We start from the raw sequence: 19667 nt of genomic DNA, 5'->3' as shown, positions 1-19667 counted from the left end.
GGATTAAATAAAAATGGAGCTCGACTTGTTTGAACAAAGTTTAGCGGTAGCTTTTTGGACTCCTTTGTCTGCATGTTGAACGAGTGGATTACTGAAATTGATGGCGCCAACTAAACATACTTTTTGGGATATAAAGAAAGATTTGATCTAACAAAACGAGCATTCATGTTGTAGCTGCGACCCTTGGGATTGCAAACAGGAAGATTTTCAAAAGTAAGCGATTTATTTAATCGCTACTTGTGATTTTTTTTTTATTTAAATTTAATTATTTTTATGAAGCCTGTGCTGGTTGAAAAATATGTTGATGTGGGGCGCCGTCCTCAGACAATCGCAGGGTATGCTTTCGCTGTAAAGCCTACTGTAAATCGGACAACGCAGTTAGATTAACAAGAATTTAAGCTTTTAAATTATATAAGATACTTGTATGTTTTAATATTACAATTATTTGAATTGCACGCCCTCCAATTTTCACCGGATGTTGTCGACCTATGCCTAAAATAAGTCACTGAGCTCTAAAGTAAAACCATTCTACTGCCAATGTTTGGCTATGGATATTACATGGCTGTGTGCTCGATTCTTCTTTTCTTTTCTTTTTTTATATATACACCTGTCAGCAACGGGTGTGACTCCACTCATTTGAAGGGGTGTCCACATACTTTTGTGTGTGTATATACAGTGCCTTTGTAAAATATTCAGACCCCTTGCCCTTTTCCACATTTTGTTTCATTACAGCATTATTCTAAAATGTATTCAATACATTTCTAAATCCTCAACAATCTACACAAAATACCCCATAAAGACACATACCAATGTATGTTTTTAAAGTACAGGGTTGCCTGATTTTTGTTTCTGTCTATTGCATTTAAGGAGTTGAGTGAGTGACCTAACAGGGCTGTAGACCTGGGTAGTGCAGTTTTCTTAGCTGTGTCTGTAGTCCAACAGTCCTCTGTCATTGGTTAGCCTGGCTTAGTGGGCTAGGTTACGTTGTCGCACTATGTGCGAGCTCTATGGTACTCCGTTGTCTATGGTAGCCTTGTTTTTTTACTCTGTGTGGAAGATAATTTTATCAGCCTCCCATCTCACTCTGGGTAGAAGTTCCCTGTAGGAACAGATCTAGGTTGTTACACAACAATTCAGACCTTAACCAAATACAAAACTGGCCTTGGCTCAGTGTCTAGGGCACAGTTAATTGGGGAGGACGGGCTTGTGGTAATGGCTGGAGCAGAACGCTCAAGCATGCTCAATTTATATACTTACCCCATCCTTCTCCAATACACATGTAAATATTGGACTATAAATTTTGCCTTCCTGTATTATACTTTATGCCATTTACTTTCTATTCATATCTTTTATTATTGTTCCATGTCGAAGTAACTTTCAAGTGTTTCGTTTGGTGACGTATAACATGTGTTTTCCATACATATGACTAATAAAATGTGAACCCATGCTATTTGGAGAATGCTAACATGGGTCTTACCTTACCCATTGTTTTGCACTAAACCATTCTGCAGCCAAGTAAATAACCTGAAATCTGTGCTGATTCTCTTGCTCCATAGAATACTTTTTAGGTATCCATAAGAAAGGTCACGTGACCGAACTGCCATTATAAATATGGCACACAACCACGATAATCAAGTGTGTCTTTGTCAAGTCAGCCTGAATTGTCTCCATTGTGGCCAAAATAAGATCTGGGGAGTGCCTTTTGGATGTTCGGCATTTCAGCAAGTTACCTAAAAGTGATTCCTGAGTGTAGCTGCTATGCCACTTGCAATATTTTAACACAAGGGTTACACAGAGAGCATGACAAACATAGTTACTCTCTATTTTAGCTAAGACTTGCGACACATGTTCATGGTTGGTTTGAATGCAGGAAGTTAAGAAGCGTGGTAAAAACAGTTGTTGCCTTTGTTCAGACTAACTGATTCTTTCAGTTATTTTTTTACCATGGTCCTTGGGATACACACAGTGAGCAAGCATTTTGTTCCTGCCCAGCAGTAACATTTTCATTTCAATGGATCGAGCCCTTGATTAATTGAATCGGGTGTTCATACTGTTGGAACAAAAGCCTGCACACCCTGTGGGCCCCAGGACCAAGATTGATTAAAACTGCTCTGATTGAGTGATGGGCAATAAATCTTCCCCCTGCAAGGACCGATGTGGATGCATGCCTTTGTTCCAGCCAAGCTTAATCATAACCAAATTCTTAATTGAAGATTATTTGAATTAGTTGTGTTGCTGCTTGGCTAGAACAGAAGTCTGCACACACACCAGCCCTCACAGGGTAAGACTGTCCTGTCCACCCCAGTTCTAAGTGGATCAGTTATTTCAGTGGCACATACTGTTCGATGCGAAATGCAATTTGCATTTCAAAACATTCTTAAAACCCAACTTCTTAACAATGCCTCGCTCTCCTCACAGGGTGACGGTTACGTCAGGCGGTCCATTCTGAATAACAACGACGAGCACATGACGCACTACTACAGTGACGCACGGACCATGTACGAGGTATTCCGCCGAGGCATGCGGGTGTCCAGTGAGTACTCTTCCACAAACAAACACAATGTTTTTGGGGGTTTATTTTTTTTAAATAACTTTATTTAGTTGAGTTATAGACACAAAGGACAACAGGCATGCAGAAACAGACAAGAAATACTCTTAAAAGTAAGCAACTGTATTAGTAAATCAATATTTTGATAGTTCATTTGAAAAATATACAGTTGAGAGAGGGAGATATACAGTTGAAGTCAGGTGTACGTAAACTTCTAAGTCAAATACATTTAAACTGTTTCACAATTCCTGACGTTTAATCCTAGTAAAAATTCCCTGTCTTAGGTCAGTTAGGATCACCACTTTATTTTAACAATGTGAAAAGTCAGAATAGAGAATTATTTCAGCTTTTATTTCTTTCATCACATTCCCAGTGGGTCAGAAGTTTACATACCCTCAATTAGTATTTGGTAGCATTGCCTTAAACAATTTAAACTTGGGTCAAATGTTTCAGGGAGCCTTCCACAAGCTTCCTGCAATAAGTTGGGTGAATTTTGGCCCATTCCTCCTGACAGAGCTAGTGTAACTGGGTCAGGTTTGTAGGCCTCCTTGCTCGCACACGCTTTTACAGTTCTGCCCAAAATGTTTCTATGGGATTGAGGTCAGGGCTTTGTGATGGCCACTCCAATACCTTGACTTTTGTCCTTAAGCCATTTTGCCACAACTTTGGAAGTATGCTTGGGGTCATTGTCCATTTGGAAAACCCATTTGTGACCAAGCTTTAACTTCCTGACTGTCTTGATGTTGTTTCAAATATAGCCACATAATTGTCCTTTCTCATGATGCCATCTAGTGATGCACCAGTCCCTCGCGCACAAAGCACCCCCACAACCTGATGCTGCCACCCCTGTGCTTCACGGTTGGGATGGTGTTCTTCAGCTTGCAAGCCTCCCCCTTTTTCCTCCAAACCATAACGACATAACGATGTTCATTATGGCCAAACAGTTCTATTTTTGTTTCATCAGACCAGAGGACATTTCTCCAAAATGTACGATCTTTGTCCCCATGTGCAGTTGCAAACCGTAGTCTGGCTTTTATGGCGGTTTTGGAGCAGTGGCTTCCTCCTTGCTGAGCGGCCTTTCAGGTTATGTCGATATAGGACTCGTCTTACTGTGGATATAGATACTTTTGTACCGTTTCCTCCAGCATCTTCCCAAGGTCCTTTGCTGCTGTTCTGGGTTTGATTTGCACTTTTCACACCAAAGCACATTCATCTCTAGGAGACAGAATGCGTCTCCTTCCTGAGCGGTATGATGGCTGCGTGGTCACATGGTGTTTATACTTTCAGACTTGTTAGGACAGATGAACGTGGTACCTTCAGGCGCTTAAATTGCTCCCAAGGATGAAACAGACTTGTGGAGGTCTACAAATTTTTTTCTGAGTTCCTGGCTGATTGTCTTTTGATTTCTCATGATGGCAAGCAAAGAGGCGCTGGGTTTGAAGGTAGGCCTTGAAATACATCCACAGGTACACCTCCAATTGACTCAAATGATGTCAATTAGCTTATCAGAAGCTTCTAAAGCCATGACATAATTTTCTGGAATTTTCCGAGCTGTTTAAAGGCACAGTCAACTTAGTGTATGTAAACTTCTGACCCACTGGAATTGTGATACAGTGAAATAATCTGTCTTTAAACAATTGTTGGAAAAATTACTTGTATCATGCACAAAATTGATGTTCCATTTCACCAGGCAAGCTCAATCAAGCACAGACAATGTATTTGAAATTATTTCAAATAGTATTTTAACCCCGGGCTGGTTGTAACTGACTTGTGGTTCATCATCAAATCAATGTGTATTGGTCGCGTACACAGATTTGCACGTTATCGCAGGTGCAGCAAAATGCTTATGTTTTGAGGGCCAACACTGGAGTAATTTTTAGCAATACACACATCTAAAAACACTTATATTAAGTTGTGAGAAGAATATTGTATAAGGACCATGGTTTTCCATTAGAAAGCATGTAGAGAACCGCAGTGAGTTTATCACCAGGGCACTGTCTTTTACTTTCCAGATGATGGGCCCTGTCTAGGATCAAGAAAACCCAACCAGCCTTACCAGTGGCTGTCATACCGAGAGGTGAGCTATACTACCAATTTTTGGTTAGATGGAAAAAGTAGTTCCAGTTGGTTTCTCTGAGCAACAGACTTTAGACATTTTACAGCTTATTTTCTTAATTAGTTTGTTCTTCAGTCAGTCAGTTTTTAACAATTAACTGAATTGGATATATACGCCATTAATAAATGAGCGATGTGCCAATTTTTATATTGATATTTTTTTACCTTTTTTGAAATTCATATCAGTGAATTCCCTCAAACCGGTATGGTTGTTCAAATGGGGAAAAAGCTGAGCATCTTTGCTATTTGTTTTGTGAAGGTGGCAGACAAAGCCGAGTGCATTGGCTCAGCTCTTCTCCACAGAGGGCACTCCCAGACTGGAGACAAGCATATCGGCATCTTTTCCCAGAACAGGCCAGAGGTAAGAGGAATGAGCAGCAACAATTCTTCTTTCTCGCCCTCTTTCTTACACACACTCTTGCTTTCACTTGTGCACACATCCCCTTTTGCGTATTCACTGGCTGCGTGTACCTGTACTTGTGTATACTAAAAATAAAGTTTATGTAATATTTCAAAAATGTACTAAGCTTTTTGACTAGGATCTAGTATGAATTTGAATTTCCAGGATGTCATATTCTGGCTTTTCATCTAGTATGAATTTGCTCCACACTATTGAGAAAGAGCATTGTCTTTTCAGACCCAGGTGTGTTTGACAACAGCTTATAGTCTGAGGTGACACCTCAGTATATAAGGATGTTGATATTTGTTGCTTACTGGATACATATTTACTAAACAGTCGATAATAAATAGTATGGATTGTACATAGTATATACTTTTAGCAAGAATGATTTTGGACCCGGCGGGAAATTTTCACCCCTGTACTGATGATATCCATGTCCTCTCCTACAGTGGACCATTTCAGAGCTGGCCTGTTACACATACTCCCTGGTGTGTGTACCACTGTATGACACGCTAGGCCTCGAGGCCATTGAATACATCATCGAGCAAGGTATGTCACAGGGCAACCACAAACGCCATTTGGAACAAGGTCACACTAGTGCGGACTGATATCCAAAATCAACCCCTAGACTTTTCCATAGAAATAGAATTGCTAGAACAGGCAAAGCCCTCTAGATTATGGCAATCATTTGAACATAAGTTTATAAAGCACTGAAATCTCACAATAACGCAGAAAACGTCAAATAAATGTAATCCGTCATTTAGATGACAAGTCATGGTTGTCACTGTTGTAGGCATTCTACAAAAACATTACATTTATGTGTAACTAAGTACATTTCTCAGGGAAAAAGACAGGACTATACCTCGCACCATTACGACCGTCACAGAACATTCAAAAATAACAGTTGACCATAAAAAAAGCCAAATAACCCAGTGCCATCCCATGTTTTCAGCCGCTATCTCTACGGTGATCTGTGACTTGGTGGACAAAGTGCGGCTCATCCTGGACTGCGTGAGCGGCAAGGAGCACACGTTGAAGACCATCGTGCTCATGGAGGCCTTCGACGAGGAGCTTGTGGCCCGCGGACAGCAGAGCGGCATCGAGATCCTTAGCCTGAAGGATGTGGAGGTAAGCTCTAAAATGTCATGTACTTCTATGTTTACAGTAGATGCGTTTTAGCAAAGGCTCTTATCCAGAGGCTCATTGAGAAAACCAGAGTGCTCATTTTGATCTATGTTCTCTAGTTTTATTTGATTATGCTTTTCCCAGCTATGTTTTCTTATGGTAGTGAGCTAATGTTTCAATGCGGGGAAAATGAAACTGAATTGTGTCATGGTTTCTTTGTCACCCTCAGGCTGTTGGCAAGGCCCACCACCAGCAGCCATTGGTAAGTAGGACTGTACAAATCCATATTGCGATTAATTCAAACAGTGGTGATTTTTTTTTAATGAATCCCAAAGAAACAAGTAAGTAATAGGTTATTATTCTGTCTTTACTATATTATTTGTATGAGTATCTGATATGTCTGTACTGTTAAAGTAACGTGCTACTAGATGCTCTTAAATCTCTGGTCTGCTATAGCCCCCAACACCAGAGGACCTGGCACTCATCTGCTTCACTAGTGGAACCACAGGTGTGTTTGTGGTGTGCATTAATTCTGCTTTCATGTCATTACTCTGTATTTCACAATTTAGATATCGCACATTAAAACAATCAAATGTATTTTATAAAGCCCCTTTGTTTTTACACTGCTGCTACTCGCTGTTTATTATCTATGCATAGTCACTTTACCCCTACCTATGTACAAATTACCTCGACTAACCTGTACCCCAGCACATTGACTCGGTACCGGTACCCCCTGTATATAGCCTCATTATTGTGGTACTTTTTATTTTATTTCTTACTTTAGTTTATTTAGTAAATATTTTCTTAATTCTATTTATTGAACTGCATTGTTGGTTAAGGGCTTGTAAGTAAACATTTCACGGTAAGGTCTAAACCTGTTTTATTCGGCGCATGTGACAAATGATCCAGTTGATGAAAAACAGTACTAATCCATTGTGTGTTTCCATGAATGGAGACTCCCACACACGTTAATTACTGACTCTTTTATTAGTGATATTGCGTACTGGAAACGTGACGCATCTAACCATCAAGATTTAATAAACGGTCACTTGTTTTCTTTCACTCCCAGGAAACCCAAAGGGTGGAATGCTTACACATGGCAATGTTATCGCCAATTGCGCTGCGTTCATCAAGATAACAGAGGTAAACTAACCACCCTTTTGATTAATTTGTTCCCTGAATGGCGTATCACAGGAAATGTAAGTGAATTGTGAATATCAAAAGAAATATAGGCATCATGACATGTGATTTGCATGACAACCTATTTGAAATTTAGCCACTCTGCATATTCTCACAGAAAGCAGATTGCATACTGTTTTTGTTCTCATAAAAAGCCTTGTTTGGGGCATTGGGATACTAGTTTAAGAACCGAGAGACCCCCAAAGTTAGTCCTTCAAACCGAAGCTCCTTAGTCTGCAATCTTCTCAGTTGGAGAACTAACACGAGAATCTTAGCAAGGTGTGTAAACGCAATAACAAGCAGCTGACACGTATAAAAAAAACAAATCAAGTTTTGTACTCGAGTATTGTCTATGGCTGCCCAATTCTGATATTTTGCTAACATGGTCTTTTGACCAATCAGAACACATATTATACATTATACACATAAATATCCAAATTGGGCTGCCTGTGTAAATGCAGCCTATGTGTTATGATGGGTGTTTTGGTGTAGATAGCATCACAAAAGAGGTTGCTAACACATCAGAGAAGTGTTTTCTTATAACAGTAAGTAGAATTTATTCAACCTGGGAACAATGGAAAACAATTTCTTATTTGCAATAACAAACCTGGCTTAAAAACAGCAATTTTTTTATCTTAACATTTGCCTCTGCCTTAGACGGGCAAGTAAAACAAAATGGGGACTTATTATGGGGCGGCAGGTAGCCTAGTGGTTAGAGCATTGAGCCAGTAATCGAAAGGTTGCTAGATCGAATCCCCGAGCTCACAAGGTAAAAATCTGTCGTTCTGCCCCTGAACTGTTCCCAGGCCGTCATTGTAAATAAGAATTTGTTTTTAACTGACTTGCCTAGTTAAGTAAAAAAATATATATTATGCTTAGTGTCATTTTAATATGTACTGTTGTATTCCACACTGTATAAAGCTGCTATTTTCCAAGCTTTACCGCCTCCCTGCTAAATGCCCTTTAAAATCAAGCCAGTTATTTATTTTTTTTGCTTTTTGTTCCTCAATCTTCGTGTTGACTTTCCTGTCTGTCCTATCCGTTCCCTCTTCCTTTTTTCCATTCCATGTATTTTTCCGCCCAGTGTCTACTCAGAGCATACTCAAGCCCAGCACTAAGATGTGCTCATCTCCGTCCTACCAATGGCCCACATGTTTGAGAAGGTTTTTGAGGTAATGCAATGCCTGACGTGCGTGTGTCTTCCGCAGGTGCACTGCATGCTGAACCTCCACGACATTCACATGTCCTACCTACCTCTAGCACACATGTTTGAGAGGGTGGTGGAGGTACGTACTGAAACTGATAGAATGAGGAGAAGCAGGAACCCCTCGTTTCATTTCACCCTTGTTAATACGAAGGCGGTTTTGTTTCGACAGGGGAGACAGATTATTTTTTTGTTGTTGCTTGTATCGGTCTGCTAATACAGGACTAGTGAAGGCCCAGTGCACAACTATTGTAAGAAAGAAAAAAACATACAAAATAATTTTAGGGTGTGCTTCAGGATATAAACATATTGTATATTTGACCTTAAAGCGGCAATCAGCAGTATAAACAATAACAAAGCGGTCTCCCCACCCCTGGTTCTGTAAAAAGCTGAGGGATGGGGCTGTAGAAATTAAATCATTCTCAAATTCATAGACGGCTATGGATGCAAGGATTGATCTTCCATGGTATCAACATTATAGTTTTAACCTTGTTTTGTGGCTATATAGTACATTTTCTTTATTTACAGAGTAAAACAAGCTTGTATTTTGGGTTCTGATGGGGTATGATAGTTGGACTAAGCGCATCAGGCATTATATTCTTCGTGTGTGTGTACCATTAATTTAAAAGTCCAAAAATGGATGTAGCAATTAAAAATTGCCCCTGTTTAATACACAAAATGTCATACTTGGGCTTAGCTTGATTTAGTTTTCCCGGTACCATGGAACCAATGGAATAGTCACAAGTGTGAACTCTAAGCAAAATCACCTAAAATATATTGAACATATTTGACACGTGTACTTGGCAGTTAACGGACACTCTTCCTTTTCGTCTGCCTCCTTCTCACACCTCCTCCGCTCTCCAGGGAGTGATCCTGGTGCACGGTGCCCGGATTGGCTACTTTCAGGGGGACATCCGGCTCCTGATGGACGACCTGAAGACCCTGCAGCCCACAGTCTTCCCTGTGGTCCCCCGCCTGCTCAACCGCATGTTTGACAAGGTCAGATATACTGTAGACCCTGAGGGATGTTTTCAACAATAATATGACCATATCACTTAGTACCAGTAGCTCGATTTATTTGAATTGGACATGCACAAAAGACGAATACAAACATTTCTTAGAACAGTTGTACATGTGTATCGAACCCTTATTTAAAGCATGGGTGGGTGTGGGCAAAGGTTTGTAAACCAAGATGCTTCATAAACAATTTAAAGGCGTGTTGGACTGAATTCAACCACAAAGGTCTCAAAAAACTCAGTGGCCTAGATTGCTTTGGGGTTTGATATGTTGTTGAATACTCTCTTTGGAGAAGGGGCGGTATGTAGCCTAGAGGTCAGACAGGCGGACCAGTAGCCGAACAGTCGCTGGTTCAAATCCTGGGCTGGGCAATAAAAGAGCAAACTGAACTGTCAACCAACGGGCTGCTGCTTTACAGATTGTAGCTACCCATCCACTCCAGTCTTGCCCTTGTTGGAGGCACAAGGTTGGGAGCAGGGCAAAAGACAAATGTCCTTTGCAAGATGGACAAATAAGATATTATTTTCTCTCTCCTTCATAGATCTTTGGACAGGCCAACACGCCACTGAAGAGGTGGCTGCTGGTTTTTGCCTCCAGGAGGAAGCATGCGGAGATGATGAATGGCGTGGTCAGGAAGGACAGCTTGTGGGACAAGCTCATCTTCCAAAAAGTCCAGGTACCCATGGATAGGAACCAGATGGTCGTGCTAGAAAGGACAATGTTGACTTTAATGTTGTGAGCTAAGTTTGAGTTAAGTTTAGGTTTCGGGTTCTGGGTGAGGGTTAAGGTTAGGGTGTTTTTTCATTTAGTTAGGAATGTGGGTATTATAAAGACTAGGGTTAATGGTAAAACAATTTGGTGGTAAGAAAGTGCCACACATTAGCATTTTCCATCATGGCAAATTTGTATGAAGTATTATAATGCAACCCTTAACTGATTGATTGGTGGGGAAAAATGCACATGCTAAATTACATGTGGTCTGCGGTTGTGAGTCCTGTTGGACATACTGCCAAATTCTCTAAAACAACATCGGATGCGGCTTATGGTAGAGAAATTAACATTAAATTCTCTGGCAACAGCTCTGGTGGACATTCCTGCAGTCAGCATGCCAATTGCACACTCCCTCAACTGTATTTTGTTTTGTGGCCTTTTGTCCTCAGCACAAGGCCCAAGGCTTAATCAGCTTCTTGATATGCCACACCTGTCAGGTGGATGGATTATCTTGACGAAGGAGAAATGCTCACTAACAGGGATGTAAACAAATTTTTGCACAACTTGAGAGAAGCTTTTTGTGCATATGGAACATTTCTGGGATCTTTTATTTCAGCTCATGAAACATGGGACCAACACTTTACATGTTACGTTTATATATTTTTTGTCTGTTTTAAATGCTATATTGCTATTAAATGTAGAAATTAGATTACATGGGAACAACATTCCCACCACTTTTGTTGTCAGTTATTACATTTTACCCATATTCTTGATCAGTGGTGATTTTAGCATGTAAATCTTGGTCGGAATCTTTGTTATGCATGACAGCAAAGCCCCTAAACAATACATAAATTGCACTATAACGGTGACAAACGGTGCCCGCAAACTGGCCTAAATAAATAAATAAAGCTGTCCCAACAGCAGTCCCAAAACCTTACCACTGCTACACCTGGCTATCAGCAGAGCCTTGTCTGGCAGCGAAACAGTTCATTCAGCCTCATTTACTGCCTTTAAAAAAACATAGCTGATATGGCCGACTTACTTAAACAAATGTGGTTTCTACTGACAATTGAGATGTACAAACTATGGCATAAGGGGACGACGAGCAGATAAGAGGCAATCCGTAATTTCAATTACGGATTGCAAACAATGAGCTAGGATGGATGTAGTCAAAATATCTTTGTTCAGCACTTTTGAAATGTACAGAGACAGAATTCAGATCATGGGCCGTTAGTGTTCTCCCTGTACACCAATTAAGAACCGTATGATTACAAAAGGAGGCATATAAGCATACAATGAAAGCTCTTAAAATATTCTATGATGACATTTCTCTAAAACAGGCTACATGTGCACCACCACGTCGGACCAGTAGGCTAAATTATGAGCGGAAAAGGGACCAACTTATTAGGGTGAGGCACATGGGCTACTAACAGATCACAACACACTTAGTATTACTTTCTTAGCTGCAGTATTCATATCTCCCTGGCATAATACATAATTTATGCAGCATACAAGACATTTTTGTACTCACCTTGTGTGCTGTGCTCACTTGAACAGGAAGATGGTGTGGCGGTTCTTCGTGGGCAAATTTTGTCATCAAAGTCTGGCATTCTCTGGATTTATGGTGCTTTCAAGACAACTGGGAACTCGGGTGGGGGGGGGCGACGACAGGTCGAATCATGACGTCGGTGCTCTTCAGGTTGGAGCTCTAGAAAGAGGCCAGAGTTCCCGACTTGAAATTCCGAGTTGGGTTACCGTTCAAAACGTATTTTCCCAGTCTGAGCTCTTTTTTCCCCTAGAGGTCCCAGTTGTCTTGAACTCACTGAAGTCTGAGATTTCTGAGTTTTGAGTGCGGCAGAAGTCCTGCTGGATTGACAGCATGGCCAATGTTGAATGTTTATCCTTTTAAGCTTGGAAGAGACCCTTAAACCCAGATTTGGACCACACACCCACTCCACTGAATAGCAGGCTAGTGATTGCTTTGCAATGCTTGCAGTTAGCCACCGAGTCCTCCTAAACCACTCATTGTTGAATTTGCGATTTCCAACTTGTTGTGTAATGTTTATGACCAATGAGCACCGATAGGTTTTATCTATAATTTCTCTTCCTATAACAAGGATTTAAATGGATTTTCCAGTAGATTGTCGACTTGATTCATGATGACTGCTAGCTTGCTAGTTAAGATTTTTAAACTTATGTTGACATGATCAGTCCAATCAAAGCTACGGTAAATATAACGTGATTTTTTTATCTGTGGCTTATGACCTTGAGCTGCCATGGATGGGCACTTTTAATGTAACTTTATGGTAGCACCCAAGGGGCTTGAGCACTCCCCGTAGATTTTGCGGTGACGTAGTGTCCCTATCAGTGACAGAACACTGAGCCAATCACGTCGCAACTAGAGAACATTACCAACCCCTACACTCCATATTTTACGCTGGCTGCCCCACCACAGAAAGCACTGAGCGAGGCTGAAACATCTGCATTTTGGAGCTGCCTTACTCAAGAAAGCAAAAAAGAGACCATGTTTGTATGCGGCTTTATTGACTCAATGATTTATTTATTTATTTATTTAAAAAGTTGTTTGCTATCAGGTATGTGACATGTAAAACAGGCAACATTAAAAGAACTGGTGGGGTTCAAAATGGGTCGCCACTGTTCTTGAAGGTTAATAAACTCACTGGTTTGAGACCAGAAAATCAACCAAAAATGTCTCTGCTAATTATTTAAAAATGTAAATTCATAATTTCTACACACTTTCTACCTGGTTTAAGTTCAGGCTTGAGTATTTTTTTCATTCATTTACCAAAAAATATATTAAAGAAAATTACTCGACACATGCGACCCACTCAAAACCTCCCTCGACCCAAATTTGAGAATCGCTGGTTTATTGTGAGGTACAACCATGGATGTCAACGTCTTTCCTCCTTTGTGCTCTCCAGAACAGTCTTGGTGGTCGTGTGAGGCTGATGATCACAGGAGCGGCCCCAGTTTCTCCAACCGTCCTGACGTTCCTTCGTGCCGCACTTGGCTGCCAGGTGAGACTTCCCTTCATTGATTTACAAATTTAAATGACAGGTGAACAAAAGGATAAACTCTCGTCCATGCTTCCACCAATCCAATGCTTCTAAATGTGTGGGGAAGAGTGCACAAATGCCCCCTTTCCCAGAGAATTTGGATGCAGAGCCTGGTTGCATTCTAATTCTTTAACCTTCTAAAGAGGTGTGCACTCATTCACTCCCCCTCATGCATTTAAAAGCATTGGATTGGTACAAGCATGGCTGGAAGGAATTTCACCCATATCCAACACACTATTCATTTCCTTTTAAATCCTTTAGGGTGAGTTTACAGGCGCACTCTTTGGGGGGAGAGGTAGAGAATCGGAATATAGCCCTTTTCCTACCCTAGAGAAGTAGCTCCCTCTTTTGACACTTCCTGTTTGTTCAATAATGTTCTCTTTCTATCAGTCAAAACAATCACTTCATGCTTAGGAATCAACCTCCTACCCAACTAGCCTGCTGTGGTGCTGAAGAAGGATAATACTAGCATCAGAAACACAAGTTACTCCATTACAGTGCTTTCAAATCAATGTCTGGTGCTTCTACTTGACAGTTTTACGAAGGCTATGGTCAGACTGAGTGCACAGCCGGGTGTACCATGTCCGTGCCTGGGGACTGGACAGCAGGTAATACACACATTCAAGCGTTACCGACACATTCAATTACTACCACATCACACAACGCATACCACCACATGCTTAATCCAACAAACAAGTCACATAAATGGCTCTACACCCGCTCTACACTCTGATTCTACAATGATTTAAGAACAGTTTTACGTCTGTCTTGTGTGGCTCACTGGAATCTTCATGAAAGCTTGTTGACATTATGAAAGAACAGACAAAAAGTGTTACTGAATGTGACAACGCATCTCTTTCTGCCCAGGTCATGTGGGGGCTCCACTGCCCTGCAACTATGTAAAGCTGGCAGACGTGACTGAGATGAACTACTTTGCTGCCAATGGGGAAGGAGAGGTGAGGTGTAAAGACCATTGGAAGTCCCACCTTGGTTTCTTGCGTGCCTTTGATTGAAACAGCCAATCTCAAATTGCTTCCTGTCCCTCCCCCTTGGCCCTAACCAGTCGATGTTAGCATATCTGAAGGGTCTGAGTGGGTATAAGCACTATAGTGGTAAAGCTTCCACCTTACTGATCTGCAAACATTGAAAGATAAGGGCCAAGTGCAGTGGTAAGGCTTTAATACATGCGGTAAAGAGATGTTTAGAGTTCGACCAAAACAATGTAAACACCATGGAAATTCCACACATGGGTCCCCCCTGGTGGGGATAGATCCAGAATTTCCTCATTGCCACCCATCAAAATTAGCCTATCAACTCCAATACATGTTCATGTCATCGTCACCAATCAACTGCATTACACTTAAAAACGACTTAAAATACCACAATCGATTTCTATATGGCTAGCTATGCTACTAGCTTATCTGAACTTATCCAAGTTAGCAAACATACTTTTTTATAAATGGTATATGTGGACACCCCATCAAATGAGTGGATTCAGCTATTTCAGTCAGACCCATTGCTGACACGTGTATGAAATCGAGCACACAGCCATGCAATCTCCATAGCCAAACATTGGCAGTAGAATGGCCTTACTGAAGAGCTCAGTGACTTTCAACGTGGCACCGTCATGGGATGCCACCTTTCCAACAAGTCAGTTCGTAAAACTTCTGCCCTGCTAAAGCTCCCCAGTCAACTGTAAGTGCTATTATTGTGAAGTGGAAATGTCTAGTGGCAACAACGGCTCAGCCGCGACGTGGTAGGCCACACAAGCTCACAGATTGGGACTGCGGTGTGCCGTAGTGCGTAAAAACCGTCTGTCCTCAGTTGCAACCCTCACTACCGAGTTCCAAGCTGCCTCCGGAAGCAACATCAGCACAAGAACTGTTCGTCGGGAGCTTCATGAAATGGGTTTCCATGACCGAGCAACCCCACACATGCCTAAGGTCACAATGCGCAATGCCAAGCGTCGGCTGGAGTGGTGTAAAGCTCACCGCCATTGGACTCTGGAGCAGTGGAAACTCGATCTCTGGAGTGATGAATCACGCTTCACCATCTGGCAGTCCGAAGGACAAATTTGGGTTTGGCAAATGCCAGGAGAACGCGAGGAATAATGGTCTGGGGCTGTCTTTCATGGTTCTGGCTATACCCCTTAGATCCAGTGAATGGAACTCTTAATGCTACAGCATACAATGACGATTCTGTGCTTCCAACTTTGTAGCAACAGTTTGGGGAAGGGTCTTTCCTGTTTCAGCATGACAATGCCCCCGTGCACAAAGCAAGGTCCATACAGAAATGGTTTGTCGATTGGTGTGGAAGAACTTGACTGGCCTGCAAAGAGACCTGAACTAAACCCATCAAACACTTTTGGGATGAATTCGAAAGCTGACTGTAACCAGGCTAATTGCCCAACATTAGTGCCTGACCTCACTAATGCTCTTGTGGCTGAATGGAAGCAAGTCCCTGCAACAATGTTCTAAAATCTAGTGGAAAGCCTTCCCAGAAGAGTGAAGGCTGTTATAGCATCAAAGGGGGGGATCAACTCCATATTAATGCCCATGATTTTGGAATGAGATGCTTGACGAACAGGTATCCATATACAGTTGAAGTCAGTTTACATACACTTAGGTTGGAGTCATTAACTTGTTTTTCAACCACTCCACATATTTCTTGTTAACAAACTATAGTTTTGGCAAGTCGGTTAGGACATCTACTTTGTGCATGACACAAGTAATCCAACAATTGTTTAGACAGATTAAGTGTTGAAGTGCAGCATCATGTTGTGGGGGTGCTTTGCTGCAGGAGAGACTGGTGCACTTCACATGAGGAAAGACAATCATGTGGATATATTGAAGCAACATCTCAAGACATCAGTCAGGAAGTTAAAGCTTGGTCGCAAATGGGTCTTCCAAATGGACAATGACTCCAAGCATACTTCCAAAGTTGTGGCAAAATGGCTTAAGGACAACAAAGTCAAGGTATTGGAGTGGCCATCACGAAGCCCTGACCTCAATCCTATCTCAAATTTGTGGGCAGAACTGAGAAAGCGTGTGAGAGCAAGGAGGCCTACAAACCTGACTCAGTTACACCAGCTCTGTCAGGAGGAATGGGCCAAAATTCACCCAACTTATTGTAGGAAGCTTGTGGAAGGCTACCCGAAACGTTTGACCCAAGTTAAACAATTTAAAGGCAATGCTACCAAATACTAATTGAGTGTGTCTAAACTTCTGACTCACTGGGAATGTGATGAAAGAAATAAAAGCTGAAAAATCATTCTCTGTACTATTATTCTGACATTTCACATTCTTAAAATAAAGTGGTGATCCTAACTGACTTAGACAGGACATTTTTACTAGGATTAAATGTCAGGAATTGTGAAACTGAGTTTAAATGTATTTGACTAAGATGTATGTCAACTTAAACTGTACATTTGGTCATGTAGTCTGTTTTCTAAACCCTATTGTACAAACTTCTAAATATTATGCAACAAAAAATTGGCCAAATCAGACTTTAGTAACCACATTATGTGCCTGCTAGAACACATTAATCATGACGGATTTGATGAATATCCACATTGTTAGATAAGGTTTTTTGAATGACCTCCAAAGGCAGCGTCCTTGGTCTGCCTTCCATTGATCTCTTTAACGCATGTATTGGGACCTACTGGAATACTGAGATGGGTCTTCTCTAGCTTGCTTTATTGGGATGGGGGTTTTCCCAGTTGAATTATTTTCTTTAACATTTATTTAACTAGGTAAGTTAAGAATATTCTTATTTACAATGACGGCCTACCCCGCCCAAACCCGGACGACGCTGGGCCATTTGTGCGTCGGCCTAAGGGACTCCCAATCACGGCCGGATGTGATACAGCCTGGAATCAAACCAAGGACTGTAGTGATGCCTCTTGCACTGAGATGCAGTGCCTTAGATTGCTGCGCCACTCGAGAGCTTGCTTTGATACTTCACAATTTTATCAATAGCCTTTGAGGTGGGTGTGTAGCCTGGTCTCATGTTTGTATTTGTGTATAAAATTCTGCTTCTTTGCAGGTGTGTGTAAAAGGACCAAACGTATTCAAGGGCTACCTGAATGACCCGGAGAAGACAATGGAGGCCTTGGATCAGGATGGCTGGCTCCACACGGGAGACATTGGGAAGTGGCTTCCTGTAAGTACTGTCAACTCTACATTCAGCTACCTCTGTGTTTCTCAATTCTGGTCATTTTTTTTTAGGCTTGATGGTGACTTGATTAGTTGAATCAAGTGTGTTAGTGCTAGGGCAAAAACAAAAATGTACACCCCTTTGGGTCCCCAGGACCAAGATTGGGAAACACTGAGCTAGCCTATAAGGCAGCGTATGGCAATTGTCCTCTGGTGGGGCTTGCACAGTGACAGTTGTTGTGCCAGAACGCTCACCACACATGAGGTGAAATATGCCAATTAGGAATATAGGGGATGATTAGGTGGCTGATGGAATGGGGCCAGGTTAGGAATTTAGCCATGACAATGGGGCTAACACCTGTACTCTTACGGTAATTGCAATGGGATTTTTAATGACCATAGGGTCAGGACACCCGTTTATCGTTCCATCCGAAAGACGGCACACTATGCAGGGCAATGTCCCCTTCACTGCCCTGGGGCATTGGATCTCCTTAGCGCTTCAACACCACTGCCAGCAGCATCTGGTATCCCATCCAGGGATCGATCAGGACTGACCCTGCTTAGATGATGATGATGATATAAGTACCAGGAAAAAGAGATCAGCAGACACTGGCCCACCCCTGCTATTGGGCCTCAATCTATGACTGACTAAGAGTACTAATGGGGCTAAATCTGATGTAGCTCACTACTGAGTTTAGTTTGTTTACTGTACTTTCAGAATGGCGTTCTGAAGATCGTGGACAGGAAGAAGAACATCTTCAAGCTGGCTCAAGGAGAGTACATTGCCCCGGAGAAGGTCGAGAACATCTACATCCGGAGCGACCCGGTGGCCCAGATCTTTGTCCATGGCGATAGCTTGCAGGTGTGTGACAAACCAAATACTTTCTATTGATGCACTTTGTTTGTGGTTGGGTATGTACGTGCATAACGTTTGTTGTGGCTGTATTCACCATCGAACTGAAACTTGTTTGGGTTACACTTATGACTTTCATGTATAAGCCACTGCTTGTAAATGTTGATACATTTGTAAATTAGTATAAATGCTTATGAATTGTAAGAAGATAAATGTTTGAAAATGTCTTGTTTGGCACAGGCATGCCTGGTGGGCATTGTGGTGCCTGATCCAGACTTCTTACCAGGATGGGCAAAGAAGAAGGGCATCGAGGGTTCTTATTTGGAGATGTGCGCAAGCAAGGTTAGCTAGCTTCAGTGGTATGGCAGATTTACCATCAACTAACAGTGTATTCAGTGGCTAAGTTCCACAGTCCATCCTCTTAAACTTCAACAGGTGTTGTCCTCAGAAAAATGTAATTGCAGCTTGAAGAGCCTCTACAGTAACTCATGGACCAAACACCAAGACAGTCGGGAAGAGGGCACGACAACGCCTTTTCCCCCTCAAGAGAAGGAAAAGATTTAGCATGGGTCCCCAGATCCTCAAAGTTCTACAGCTGCACCATCGAGAGCATCCTGACCGATTGCATCACTGCCTGGTATGGCAACTGTTCGGCATCCGACTGCAAGGCGCTACAGATGCAGTGCGTACGACCCAGTACATCACTGGGGCCAAGCTTCCTGCCATCCAGGACCTATATACTAGGCGGTGTCAGAGGAAGGCCCAACAAGTTGTCAGACTCAATCACCCAAGTCATACTGTTCTTTCTGCTACCGCACGGCAAGCGATACCGGAGTGCCAAGTTTAGGTCCAAGAGGCTCCTTAACAGCTTCTACCCCCAAGCCATAAGAATGCTGAACAATTCATCAAATGGCCACCTGGACTATTTACATTGACCCCCCCCTTTATTTTACACCGCTGCTACTCGCTGTTTATTACCTATGCGTAGTCACTTTACTCAACCTACATGTACAAATTACCTCGACTAACCTGTACCCCTGCACACTGACTCGGTACCAGTAACCTGTATATAGCCTCATTATTATTTTATTGTTACTCTTTATTTTATTTCTTTAGTTTATGTAGTAAATATTTTTTTTAACTCTATTTCTTGAACTGCATTGTTGGTTAAGGGCTTGTAAGTAAGCGTTTCACGGTAAGGTCTACACCTGTTGTATTTGGCGCATGTGACATACAACTTGATTTGATTTGGAGTGTAAAACCTTAGAATAAAGCAATGTATTG

At 41.8% G+C, this 19667-nt stretch overlaps 1 protein-coding gene across 4 annotated transcripts in view; it reads left to right on the top strand.

Moving 5' to 3' along the window:
- Positions 1 to 19667, top strand: part of LOC139566853 (long-chain-fatty-acid--CoA ligase 1-like) — a 50582-nt gene that overhangs the window by 28296 nt on the left and 2619 nt on the right. For all 4 annotated transcript variants that reach the window (XM_071388175.1, XM_071388177.1, XM_071388178.1 and 1 more), the window contains exons 3-19: positions 2419 to 2533; positions 4561 to 4625; positions 4923 to 5024; positions 5513 to 5612; positions 6016 to 6191; positions 6418 to 6450; positions 6645 to 6696; positions 7258 to 7331; positions 8576 to 8653; positions 9436 to 9570; positions 10130 to 10264; positions 13242 to 13337; positions 13912 to 13984; positions 14244 to 14332; positions 17421 to 17537; positions 18249 to 18392; positions 18624 to 18725. In XM_071388175.1, coding sequence (XP_071244276.1) covers positions 2419 to 2533; positions 4561 to 4625; positions 4923 to 5024; positions 5513 to 5612; positions 6016 to 6191; positions 6418 to 6450; positions 6645 to 6696; positions 7258 to 7331; positions 8576 to 8653; positions 9436 to 9570; positions 10130 to 10264; positions 13242 to 13337; positions 13912 to 13984; positions 14244 to 14332; positions 17421 to 17537; positions 18249 to 18392; positions 18624 to 18725 — 1686 coding nt within the window. The remainder of the gene's footprint in view (positions 1 to 2418; positions 2534 to 4560; positions 4626 to 4922; positions 5025 to 5512; positions 5613 to 6015; positions 6192 to 6417; positions 6451 to 6644; positions 6697 to 7257; positions 7332 to 8575; positions 8654 to 9435; positions 9571 to 10129; positions 10265 to 13241; positions 13338 to 13911; positions 13985 to 14243; positions 14333 to 17420; positions 17538 to 18248; positions 18393 to 18623; positions 18726 to 19667) is intronic.

The sequence above is a fragment of the Salvelinus alpinus genome, chromosome 39, assembly GCF_045679555.1.
Source record: "Salvelinus alpinus chromosome 39, SLU_Salpinus.1, whole genome shotgun sequence".
Taxonomy (NCBI): Eukaryota; Metazoa; Chordata; class Actinopteri; order Salmoniformes; family Salmonidae; genus Salvelinus; species Salvelinus alpinus.
Note: the sequence above shows the minus strand (reverse complement) of the source record. Positions and strands in the feature narration are given on the sequence as shown.